Source organism: Chiloscyllium plagiosum, chromosome 18, assembly GCF_004010195.1.
Source record: "Chiloscyllium plagiosum isolate BGI_BamShark_2017 chromosome 18, ASM401019v2, whole genome shotgun sequence".
NCBI classification, from domain to species: Eukaryota; Metazoa; Chordata; class Chondrichthyes; order Orectolobiformes; family Hemiscylliidae; genus Chiloscyllium; species Chiloscyllium plagiosum.
Genome location: NC_057727.1, coordinates 32,746,561 through 32,760,092, shown reverse-complemented (window position 1 = coordinate 32,760,092; position 13,532 = coordinate 32,746,561). Strand labels below are relative to the sequence as shown.

The following is a 13,532-nucleotide window of genomic DNA, read 5'->3' as shown; positions in this document are numbered from 1 at the left end:
GACCCGACGTGCAACTACAGAGATAGCTCTAGCAGAGTTGCTAATGGGGAGAAGACTCTGCACCAGATTAAGTCTAATCTTCCTGGACCTGGGGTGGGGAGTGTGTGAAATGGCATCAGGAACACTAATTCTGGACATAAGGCTCAGTCAAGCAAGGGAGAAAGATGGATGTAGGGGACGAAGTTTGGGGCAAGAATCACAGAAATGGCTTCACATGGTGAGAGGCATGGATGCAAGGGGACAGTCTTAGAGTAAAGAGAAGACCTTTCAGGATGGCAATAAGGAGCAACCTCTTCAGCCAGAGAGTGGAATTCATTGCCACAGAAGGCTGTGGAGACCAGATCATTGATTATATTTAAGACAGAGATACATAAATTCTTGATTGTCAAGGGGATGAAAGCTGCAAATTTGCAAGCAGTGCAGGAGCAAAACATGCCCTGCCACTCGGAGCAGTTGGAAAGGCTTCCATAACCCATGGGTTCACCCTCTCTGTCAAGCGTTGTCTCAGAATCAGAGATGGGCCACCTCAAAGCCTTTGCCGCTGCTGGCAGAAGAGGTGAGTTCCTGTGCATTATACGTTGCCTGTATTAAATGCAGAGTCAGAGGAACCTGACTCAGTACTAAAACACCCCCGGAGGCTCTCCGAGGAAAAGGACTGGCCTATGTCCTTGGACTCAGAGGGGAAAGAGTAGTAATTGTAATGAGGTCAGCCAGCTGGACCTCACAAGATATGAGTTTCCTGATTGGAATTGTTAATCTGATCCAGTGAAAGATGAAGGAACCAAAGTAGGGTTACTAATTATGCTAATAACACAAAGCCAGGTAGGAAGATAAGTTATGAAAAGTGTGTAAAGTAGCTATGAAGGAATAGATAGTTTAAATAGTTGAGCTAAGATATGCAAGATTGTCTATAAAAATGTGGAGTTTGGCATTTTGGTATGAAAATAAAGAAAAGCATATTATATAAATAGTGAGAGATTCAGAGTTCTGAGATGCATAGGGATCTGGGTATCCATGTGCTTGAACACAAAGGGTAGGCAAGTAATTAGGAAAGTTAATAGAATGTTACAATTTATTACAAGAAGATGATTATAAAAGGAGGTTATAATTCAGTTAAAAGGGCCATTGGTGAGACCACATCTGGAATATTGTGAACAGTATTGGTCTCCTTATCTAAGGAAGGATGTAAATGTGTTGGAATGAGTTCAAATAAGTTCTACCAAACCAATATCAGGAATGAGCAGGTTGTATTATGATTGAACAGGCTAGGCTTGAACCTGTTGAAGTGTAGGATATGAGGCAACTTGGTTGAAACATAAATAATTCTGAGGGATCTTGACAAGGTAGATTTGGAAAGGATGTTTATTCTTGTCAGTATCTAGAATGAGGTGACACTTAAAAATAAGGGGTTTCCCATTCAAATCAAATATGAGGCAAATTTCTGTCTCTATGATGATCATGAGTCTTTGAAATTTTGATGGCGAAAGCAAAGGTTTTGAATATTGTTAAGACAAAGGTACATGTATTCTTACAAGAGGCTTAGCAGGGGGTCATATTTCATCAGAGCTAAGTTGGAATGTGAAATTGTGGTTGCAACTATATTAGCTTTGATTGTATTCAATGCTAGAGCAGACTTAAGGAGCTAAGTTGTCGACACTTGCTCTAACTTATATATTCTTATGAGTGTAGAAGAGGTAAAGTGAAAGAAAGAGAGCTTAAAAAGTACTAATAGGTATAGGCTTTGGCATGGAGCAACAGCCAAAATGTGCATGGTACAAAAATTTAAATTGCATCTTCCTGGTTACATGTAATGATTATGATGAGCATTGCTTGATGTTAAAAAGAGCACAGAGATGAGACAATAGAAGAGAGTCCAGAATAGGACTCAGAATTTCAAGGTAGTCCATAAAACATTTAGAGTATCTATTTGTTCTACGATTTATAGTTGAATCCAAGAAGTCAGCATCCAGACTTGGTCCTACCTTGGAGTGCAGGTTCATAGCTCCTTAAAAGTGGAGTTGCAGATAGATAGTGTAGTGAAGAAGGTGTTTGGTATGCTTTCCTTTATTGGTCAGAATATTAAGTACAGGAGTTAGGAGGTCATGATGCGGCTCTACAGGACATTGGTTAGGTGTGCAATTCTGGTCTCCTTCCTATCAGAAAGATGTTGTGAAACTTGAAAGGGTTCAGAAAAGATTTACAAGGATGTTGCCAGGGTTGGAGGATTTGAGCTATAGGGAGAGGTTGAATAGGCTGGGGCTGTTTTCCCTGCAGCGTCAGAGGCTGAGGGGTGACCTTATAGAGGTTTACAAAATTATGAGGGGCATGGATGGGGTAAATAGGCAAAGTCTTTTCCCTGGGGTCAGGATTCGAGAACTAGAGGGCATAGGTTTAGGGTGAGAGGGGAAAGATATAAAAGAGACCTAAGGGCAACTTTTCACTCAGATGATGGTACGTGTATGGAATGAACTGCCAGAGGAAGTGGTAGAGGCTGGTATAATTGCAACATCTAAAAGGCATCTGGATGGGTATATGAATAGGAAAGGTTTGGATGGATATGGGTCAGGTGCTGACAGGTGGAACTAGATTGGGTTGGGATATCTGATTGGCATGGACGAGTTGGACCAAAGAGTCTGTTTCTGTGCTGTACATATCTATGACTCTATGACTCAAGCATTATTTCACCCATAGCTTTGTTTAACCAAACTAATTGGTCATCCCATGTTGAAGTTTAATGGATATTTTCAACTTGTACCAAAGTGGACGTGAAGTTGGAGCAATGGCTATCCTACGTACTTGAGTCCAATATAAAGAGGATCAAACCATTTCCAATCTTGGGCTTTATCAGCATAACTCAGGCAATTTGCTAAATGGTCAATGAGCACTTGAGAGCAACCCACCTCACAGAGTTGCAAGAAATCTAGTACATACATGGTCAAGCAAAATTGGAAATGACCAACCAGATTTGTAGTTGGGCATGAGGTGTGGTTGAGGAGGGGAAATAGACACATCAATGAAGTACTCACCCTGTGGCCGGAAGTGGACAACAGAAATTTTGTTGGATCAAAAAAAGTATTCTTGCTGAGATACTAATTTTTATATTTAAGTTACTTATTATCTATTTCAGATAAGGATTCTCTGTAATCATGTATAGGCCCATCTGAAAATGGAATTAGGTTGGTTTTGGATGACCAAGACACTCCAATTGCCCTGTGAAACTACCTTCTTGAACTGCTGCTGTCCATGTGACCATAGACCTACCCATTCTAGTAGGAAAGGAGATCCAGGATTTTGAGCCATTGACAGTGAATGAATAACAATCTTATTCCATTGGTCAAGATGGTGTATGGCTTGGGGGGTCTTGCAGGTGCTGAAGTTCCCAATTATCTGCTGTCCTTCTAGTTTGTAGATGTTGCAGACTTGAAAGGTGCTATCTATTGAGCCTGGATGAGTTGTTGCAGTGCACCTTATACATTGTACACATTATGCCTTTGGTAGAAGGAGTGATTACCGATGATGTAAGACAGGATTCCAATCAAGAGGGCTGCTTTTTCCTGATGGTATTAGCTCCCTGAGTGTTGTTGAAGCTGCATTTATCCAAGCAAATGTATAGTATTCCATCGTATGTCTGACCTGTGCATTGTAAGTGGTGAACAGGTTTTGAGTCAGGAGACAGATTATTCATTGCAGAATTCCTAGTCTCTGACCTGCTGTAGTAGCCAGGGTATTTATATTGGTGACCCATTTTGATTTCTGGTTAACACCAGGATATTGGTATTAGGGATTCAGTGGTCATGCCATTGAATGTCAAAGGGCAATGGTTCGATTCTTTCTTGTTTGAGATGATCATTTCTTGGCCTTTATTTAGCATGAATGTTACTTGCTGCTTATCAGCCTAAGCCTGAATGGACTTGGACTCCTTTAGTAACTAAGGAGTTGTGAATGATGTTGAATGCTATTCTTGCAAATATTTTCATTTCCTTCCTAAATTATCATGGTGAGAATTGGACACAATACTGTATTTAACCTCAGACCAGTGATTTACAAAGGTTTGCTTTAAATTCCTAGTTTTAGTATGCAATATCTCTATTTATAAAGAACACGATCCCATATGTTGTATGAGCAGTTTAACCAAATCTACTGTCTACCATGATGTATGGACACGCCAATAAATTGGTGACACCATCCTGTTTAAGTGCAGGAACCTATAGAGCCTGCTTGGTCTAGAGTAATAGTGGAAAACCACTTCCTGGTTGAACTATACGTCTCTTGTTAACAAGATATTGTTTATTACATTGTTACCACTTACATTAATATGATAGAGATTATTATGGTGTCTTGGAGGAGGATGAAATTTTGATTCTCACACCTTCAAGGTCACAAGCTGTTCTGTCAACAAGTCATAATGGGTGGTGCTTATTACTAAACCTTTCAGATCCTTTCAGACCCTCATAAAATTCCATAAATCTTCCTCAACTTGCTCTGCCTCTTTCAGTGGTTTGTGCACAATAATAATATAAAATATAGTATATATTTTCACATACAAATTTGTCCTTTCGTGGCTGTGATTTTCTCTGACAGTTGTATTTGTAAAGCTCTGTGTAACTTTTTTTTAATTAAGTGTTCATACATGAAGTGTACTGATGAAACTGGAGTATAGTAATGTTCTATGCTTAATGTTTCTAGGTTTTTCTTTCTTTCTAATGATGAGATGCTAGAGATCCTTTCAGAAACTAAGGATCCATTAAGAGTACAACCTCATTTGAAGAAATGTTTTGAGGGTATTAGCAAATTGGAATTTCTTCCCAATCTGGACATTATTGCAATGTTCAGTAGTGAAGGTGAACGAGTTGAATTGATTCAAAAGATTAGCACTTCTGAAGCTCGTGGTGCTGTTGAAAAATGGCTGGTACAAGTGGAAGACATTATGCTAAGGAGTATACATGAAGTTATTGAGCGATCACAACAGGTATAACTTCATTTTTCAACTTCTAGCACTGGTTCACATAAATGGGATTAGAATGTTCAGCAAGTCAAGATAATATGGCACTTTTTTTCATCATTTATTTTCAAAATTTGTCATTGCTCAAAACAAAACAATTTTTAAAAGACCATGGTAAAGTAAAATTTGATAAATTCACCTATGTATTTTTCACGAAGATGTTAGTTTGATACTTGCCTATTCAGTTTTTCAGTATCTTTTCCTTCTTTCAGTTTATTCTTTTCTATATCAGACTATATATGCTATAATACACAGTACACTAATGATTAGCTGATAGTGAGTATTTGGATCATGTCATGTCAATTGAACCAATTCTCATTAAAACATTGATTGATTTTTGACTTTGGCGGAACATATTCTTGTTATGATCCACCTGAAAATAATGCTTGTTAAGTCAGAAAACTGGCTTCATAGATCATAATTTTAATTTTTCTGGTTGGTTACCATGGTGGTTAGTCGCTGAAACCTAGTCATGCAGGGTTACAAATGTTCTTTAACAAAAGAATACAAGTTTAGATTAGATTCCTTACAGTGTGGAAACAGGTCCTTCGGCCCAACAAGTCTACACCGACCCTCTGAAGAGAAACCCACCCAGACCCATTCCCTCCTGACTAATGCACCTAACACTACGGGCAATTTAGCGTGGCCAATTCACCTAACCACATCTTTGGGCTGTGGGCGGAAACCCACGCAGACATGGGGAGAATGTGCAAACTCTACACAGACAGTTGCCCAAGGCGGGAATTGAACCCAGGTCCCTGGTGCTGTGAGGCAGCAGTGCTAGCCACTGAGCCACCGTGCCGCCCTATTTACATGAAAGAAAAAGAAACAAATGATTTTTTAAAATACAGTTTAGAAAGATCTTAACATAAATAACAAAATCAAGTCTCAACCTGTTTCTAGCAATATCTGTTATAGTTACATAAATTCCTCAGAATTCCTCAAAATAATATTCCTCCTAATTTCTTACTTAACTGACTATATACAGTTTTATTTCTGGGACTACTGAAACAGTTTTATGGCTTATTTCCAATTCTGACAACTTGAAAACTTCTGTAGAAACTTTCCAAACTTACAGATTTCACAAACTAAAGCACTTCTGCTGGAGTGATTGTCCTTCAGAATTGAATTCTGATGAAATGGCCTGTACAGGGAGATCCTGGGTTTGAGAACTAATCTGTGCTGAATTAGCTGATCTGAATGTAAAGTACAAATGATCTCAGTCCCCCTGGTTCACAAAGAATAAAACTGGCTTAGTCATTATACAGCACCCTCTGCAGGAAGTACTTTTAAATACACGGTAAATCAGAATTCAGCTTGAGTGGTGAAGGAATAGTCTTTGTAATATTTTACTACATTATTGGCACAAATATGTCTTTAGCCTTTGTCTTGCAAAATCTTTGTACTGATCAAAGTATGAAAACGTTTCAGTGACACTGAATAAAACATATTCACATTACTTCACCTGTATCTCCTCCAATCTTGTTTATTGTATTCGCTGCACCCAATGTGGCCTACTCTATATTGGAGAGACTAAACGCAGATTGGATGACCACTTTGCAGAACACCTTCAGTCCATACACAAGCATGATCCTGATCTTTTTATAGCTAGTCCTTTTAACACATGCCCACTTGTCTGTCCTCGGCATGCTACAATGCTCAGTGAATCACAATGCAAACTGGAGGAGCAGCATCTCATCTTTGAACTAGGCAGTTTACAAGCTCTGCGCTCAATGTTGAGTTTAACACCTTAAATTATGAACCCATTCCTTCCCTTTCTTTTACCTTTGCTTGTTACATTCTCCGTCACCCTTTCTTCCCTCCCCCACTCCAATGGGACCATCTGTTCTTTCCAGTCTGGCAGTTAGATACATCATTGTTATGCCATTCTCACATTCCAATCATCTAATCTGAACTGAAAATGTGTTGCTGGAAAAGCGCAGCAGGTCAGGCAGCATCCAAGGAACAGGAGAATCTCCTGTTCCTTGGATGCTGCCTGACCTGCTGCACTATTCCAGCAACACATTTTCAGCTCTGATCTCCAGCATCTGCAGTCCTCACTTTCTCCATCTAATCTGAACTGTCAACATCCTTTCTGCCCCAGCACTCCAACCATTCCCCCTACTACTCCATATATGTTGTCCCCTCCACACTTCATTTCTGCTCTAATGAAGAGTCACCTAGACTCAAAACATTACCCTTCTTTCTCTCCATAGATGCTGCCTTATCATTATTTCAGCTTGACAACAGGATACTGAGAGCCATGAGAAAAATCCTGCTTACCATTAACTGAAATGTCCTTTGTCAGTAATGCTTTCTTTATCAAATATATAGCATGTTTAAGTTTATAAAAGAGAAGTATTTTGCATTAAGTAGATGGGAACACAGCAGTATGTCATGTTTTTTTAAATGATACCTATTTTTAAATTATCGTAGGATTATCCAGTGAATAACAGAACAGATTGGGTGGTAAGTTGGCCTGGCCAGGTCGTCATTTGTGTATCTCAGATGTTCTGGACCGCAGAGGTGGAGTCTGCAATCCGAAATGGCTCACAGGTAAAAAGAGTTTTGGAGGTCCTTTTTAGAAATAAAAAGGATTCTGAATCATTTCCTAATATTCTTTATGGTAAGTTATTCAAAGTGACGGTGGTCAAATGCAATAAATAGGTATCGTGACAGCTACAAAGTAAGCAGCCATTGACCTACATGATTTGTTGGAAGTGATCATTCACAAATAAACATTAATAGAATGGTCACATCTTCATTCCTTTTTTAATATTCTTAAAGGACCATTTGGTCAGGCATGTTTTCAAGGATGCTGGCAAAAGAGTAGCATTAAAGCCTTTAACATCAATCACAGCAAGTCAGATACTCCAACTGACGATCAATAATAAACTGTGGATTTGAGGTGGCTGCCACAATGCCACATGATTCCAGAAACTCCAAAGCAGATGCTAGCCCTTCAAACAAGGCGTCAGAAGAAATGATCCCATATCACCAGTGACTTACTTAACACCCATCAAGAGCTGGTTTGTTCAGCCATAGAGAAAAGTGCAGCAGAAGATCTTATCCAATCTCATCAAAGGCTGGATATGTTCCAGGCATCCCAAGTGACTTACTTGGGCTACAGAATCTACAAGACCTGGGTGGCCCTTACAGAATGGTCTATTCCTATTGGAAGATAAAGTGACAGCGATCATAGGTGCCCCCAGCTCCCATTTTTTTCCTGAGCTTAGGTCTATTTTGAGTAGTGAATTAATACAGAAAATTCATAAGTAACCTGGTCTCCATCTTGGCACCATTACACCAGCTATTGAAAAAGGGTCAGCCTTGGAAGTAGTCACGTAGCCAAGAAGTTGTCTTTAGGGGAAGGAAAAAGCAGCTATTGTCATCTAAGGTGTTGGCCCACTACAATCTGAAGCACTGACTTGTGATGCCTCCCCATATGATATCAGGGTAGTGTTAGCTTACGAATGGCCCAATGGAGAGGAACGCCTGATAGCATATGCTTCCTGGCTGATGCCGAATGCAAATGCGCCCAGATAGAAAGGAAGGTTTGGTGGTCATCTTTGTTGTAAGAAAATTCCATCAATACCTTTATGGATATAAATTTGTAATAGTAATGGACCACCAGGAGAAAGTGAGGACTGCAGATGCTGGAGATCAGAGCTGAAAATGTGTTGCTGGAAAAGCACAGCAGGTCAGGCAGCATCCAAGGAACAGGAAACCTGAAGAAGGGCTTATGCCCGAAACGTCGATTCTCCTGTTCCTTGGATGCTGCCTGACCTGCTGCGCTTTTCCAGCAACACATTTTCAGCACCAAGTAGCTAGGACTATATAAAGAAGACAAGGCTGTGCCACCTATAGCTTCTGTTAGAATTCAACTGTGGGCCTTTACTCTCAATGCTTTATTCTCAAGTTGGAACACTCTCTAGGAGGCCAAGTCACAAATGCAGGTGTCTTGAACCGCTTCCCACTGGCAGATACACCACCAGTGGTGCTTATCCTGGAAGAGTCCATTCTGATTTTAAACTTATTGGACACCCTCCTAGTCACTGCTGATAATATCTGACTATGGGCACAAATAGGTTCCAACCTGGCAAAACTAAAACACCTGATGATAATGAGGAAAGCAAAAGGGCCACCACAATCAGAATTTAAATCTTTCTGGACCCAGTGAGACCATATCACTGTAGAGAATGGCATAATAAGAGAGCAAGAGTGATTGTCCGAGGAGAAGTTGCCACTAGATACTAGCTGAATTCCACCAGAGTCATCCAGGGTCATCTTTGTTGTGAGAAATTTCCACCAATATCTTTATGGATAGGTTTGTAATAGTAATGGACCACCAAGTAGCTAGAACTACATAAAGAAGACAAACAAAAACATTGGTAAGAAGTTTTATCTGGTGTCTAAGATTGGATACTGACATAGCTGCATTGGTCCCAGAGTGCCAACAAGAATAAAAATTACTGCCACATTCATGGGAATGGTCGGGTAAACCCTGGACTCAGTTACTGGTCGACTATACCAGTCCTTTCATAGGCTCAATGTTCTTGGTCATTGTGGGTGCCCTTTCAAAGTGACTGGACATGCATAAATTTCATTCATAATTTCAGAGATGATGATTGAAAAACTGTGAGATCATTCATGATACATGGTCATTGACAATGGGGCATAATTTACCCTATTCGAGTATTTCCTAAAGTCGAATGGCATTCAGCATGTTCCATACTATCCATCGTCCAATGGTCTGGTGGAAATAACAGTCCAAACATTGAAGGCAGGCTGAAAGAAACAGACTACAGCTTCACTTGATACCAAGCTGTCCTGGTTCCTGTTTGATTATAGACCCACCCAACATGTAACTACAGGGACTGCTCCAGCAAAGTTATTGTTGGGGAGAGGACTCTGCATCAGATTAAACCTGATATTCCCGGACAGCATCAGGAACGCCAATGGGCCACATACCTCCTGTATGTGAGAGAGACAGTTTACTTTCTAGTGTCGAAAACACGGAAATGTCCTGCTTGGGTACGAGGCAATATCGATGCGAAGACAGATCCTGTGACGTAAAAAGTTCAGGTAGATGAGGTGGTCCTGAACAGATGTGTGGATCACCTGAAAGCTGCTACCTCGCAAACAGGGCAGGAGGAAAACATTACTGGCCCCTCAGCCAGAAAGGCTGTCAGAAACTGTGGGCTCCCCCTGCCATCTAGCATGGAAGAAACTTCAGAGTCCGAGATGGATGCATCCTTTATACTGTTACTACCTGAAGTAGAGGAGGAATTCCTCCTGAGATGGTCCGAACGCAAGAGACAGGCTATGATTCGATATATGCCAACGTGTCCAAGTCAGAGGAACTGGAACTGGGGCAAAACCATTCCAGGAAAAATACAGGCTTGCATCCCTGGGCTTAGAGGGGAGGGATGTAGTTATTGGAACCAAGTTGGCCAGGTGGATCTTGTTGAGTATAAGATCCCTGGCTGGGGCTGTTGACCTGGGCCAATCAGGAATCACTGGCTGACAGATGTAAACCGGAGCTGAAAATGTGTTGCTGGAAAAGCGCAGCAGCAACACATTTTCAGCAACACATTTTTCCAGCAACACATTTTCAGCCCTGATCTCCAGCATCTGCAGTCCTCACTTTCCCCTCGAAGATGTAAACCGGAATCTTAGAAAACTTCCTCACCCTAAGACCAGTTTTGACCTAATTAGACAGAGTCCATGTAATGTGCACATGTAAATAAAGGGTGACTTGGTGACAGGTTACTGGTGTCTGTGCAGTTATTTAAATAAGCTATTATAGGTATCTGGCAGAGCTGCTGTTTCTCAGATCTTTGATACTCGACACTCATCTAAATACATCTTAAGAGTTGCTCCAATATTATTCCAGAATCTTTTCATAAATAGGATTTCCCTTACATTCTGAACATTTCTTTCTACACTAGTCAAAATAAATGATTCTCTTTTTTTTATATTTCTCTTTTTCTTGAAAATTGCACTAATGTCTGATTAAATTTCTCTCTTATAGGCATGAATTCTAATTGACAAGCTCTTAAGAATGCTCCTTTCTGAATTTAATTGTCTTCAGATTGTTGTTCTGGTAAATTGGCACATGCATTCAGAACTTACCTGTCAAAATACTCAGAATGAATCAAAATCCAAACATCTTTTGGCTACTTCATCTTCCTAACCACCAATTGGTTAAATATCTTTCCAATGTATCTTCTATAACTTTAGGCACTGAACACAGATTTTAATAAAATCAAATTTCTCACTGGAATCAAAATCATCGTCTGATCCTTTCCTTTCTTCATTTATTATTTTCTCTATTGATGCCATGTTATCTGATTTCACAATCTCTTTGCAGTTCAATTTTTAAATAAATTCCATATCCCTTTCCATTGTTATTTCTTCCCTTTTTCTTCGAATTCGAGTCCTTTTGTTTCCCTTGCTCTCTCAGGTTTCTCTTTCATTTCTGACTGATTCTTAGTTCATCCCAGTGCAACATCTCAATTTCAGCTTTCTTTCATTTTAATCCTAAATGGTTGGTAATCAGTTTAAGCATCATACCCAGTAAGATCCTGCTTATATTTCTACTGCCAATATTTCCACTAACTTTCTCAATCTAGCCTTAATCAAAAAATTTTGTATAGCTCACTGTTGATATATTCTATACCCAGAAAAATCTTCACAACTGTTAAAACAACTTTGAAATTCCAGTCAATGTAATAAACATCACAATATATCTCTTGTTTTATATACAGTACCTCCCTGTGATAGATGTTTTTGCAAGATTCACAGATTCCTCATAAACTCACTTAGTGCCTATCTCACCAAAAGCCTTCAAATTATTATGATTCCAGTTGATAGAAATAGTGGACAAGTTAGATCTCAGAGAAAAACCCAGATTGATAGACCAAATTTTTATTTTTGAAGTTTGTTTGCCATGATGGTCAGTCATTGAATGTATTCATATGTGGCAGCAATGTTCTTTCAATAAAATAACTGAAGTTTATTATAGAAAGGGAAATAAAACAAAGGTATACTTCTAAAACAATTTAGAAAGCTCTTAATGTAAACAGCAAAATTATGGCACATAGTTACTTTGTAAATGGCAATACACAGTCAGTAAGGTAAGTTGGTTTTAGGCAGAGGTTACCAGAAGTCTGTGATAACATTTTTGAATAAGCACACATTTCTGATATCTAGGATCAAATTTTACCATCTGTTAAGCTGTGTGAGCAATGGTGAATGGCATGGGAATTGTGGTGAAAACGAAAAGATGTTGATGTTGAAAAGAAAATGTTCTATTTTCCCCTTAAGATTTTGATGGTTAGATGTGAATCTGATGGGTAAAGAGGAAGCAATAGATATAATGTGTTTGCATTTCTATAAGGCATTCAATAAGGTACCACACATATGTCTTCTGATGTAAGCACGAGAGAAAAGAGAGTACAAGAGAAAAGGGAGGGCAGAGAGAGTACAAGAGAAATGGGAGGGAAGAGAGTAGCATATTAGTATCAATAGAGGTTTGGCTAACTCGGACAAAGTTGGGATAAAGAAAGCATTTTGTCTCTGATCTCTTTCTCTGCACCATCTCTGCAGCTGTAACACTCTATCCTGCACTCTATTCTGCTACCCTGATGCACTGTATGTGATACGATCTGCCTGTATAGCATGCTAAACAACACTTTTCTAGATACATGTGACAACAGTAACTCAAGCTCAACCTTAAACTTTAACTAATGGAGTGCCACAGAATTCAGTGCCAGGGCCACAAGCTACAATTATTTACAATATATATTAATGACTAGGATGATGGAAGTAAAGGTACAATCATCAAGTTTGCAAATGACACAAAAATGGTTGTGGAGGCAAGTAAGAGGATGACACAAAGAATCTTCAGACCGATATTGACAGGTTAAGTAAGTGGGCAAAAACTTGACAGATGGAATATAATGTGGGTAAATGTACAGTGTGCGCTTTGGCAAGAAAAATAAAAGACCTGAAATGGAGAAAGGTTGCAGAAACTGCAGCACCTGGGGATTTGGAGGTCCTAATGCATCAATTACAAACAGTTAGCATTCAAGAAGCAAATGGACTGTAAGCCTTTATTTCAAAGAGAATGGATTTTAAAACCAGTGAGGTCTTGCTAGTACTATATAAAACACTAGTCAGATCACACCTGAAATACTGTGAAGTATTCATCACTTATCTAAGGAAAGATGTACTGGCATTGGAGGCAGTGCAGAGATGGTTCCCTAAGTTGATTCTGCATTTGGAGAGATTTTCTTTTGAGGAGAGGTTAAGCAGGTTACATTTGGTAAAAACAATGACTGCAGATGCTGGAAACCAGATTCTGGATCAGTGGTGCTGGAAGAGCACAGCAATTCAGGCAGCATCCGAAGACAGGCAAAATCGACGTTTCGGGCAAAAGCCCTTCATCAGGAATAAAGGCAGAGAGCCTGAAGCGTGGAGAGATAAGCTAGAGGAGGATGGGGGTGGGGAGAAAGTAGCATAGAGT

At 39.6% G+C, this 13,532-nt stretch overlaps 1 protein-coding gene across 1 annotated transcript in view; it reads left to right on the top strand.

Moving 5' to 3' along the window:
- The window catches only part of dnah12 (dynein, axonemal, heavy chain 12), a 278,012-nt gene that overhangs the window by 94,804 nt on the left and 169,676 nt on the right, over window positions 1-13,532 (top strand). The window contains exons 22-23 of the mRNA XM_043708118.1: window positions 4,687-4,969; window positions 7,439-7,558. Of these exons, the coding sequence (XP_043564053.1) occupies window positions 4,687-4,969; window positions 7,439-7,558 (403 nt within the window). The remainder of the gene's footprint in view (window positions 1-4,686; window positions 4,970-7,438; window positions 7,559-13,532) is intronic.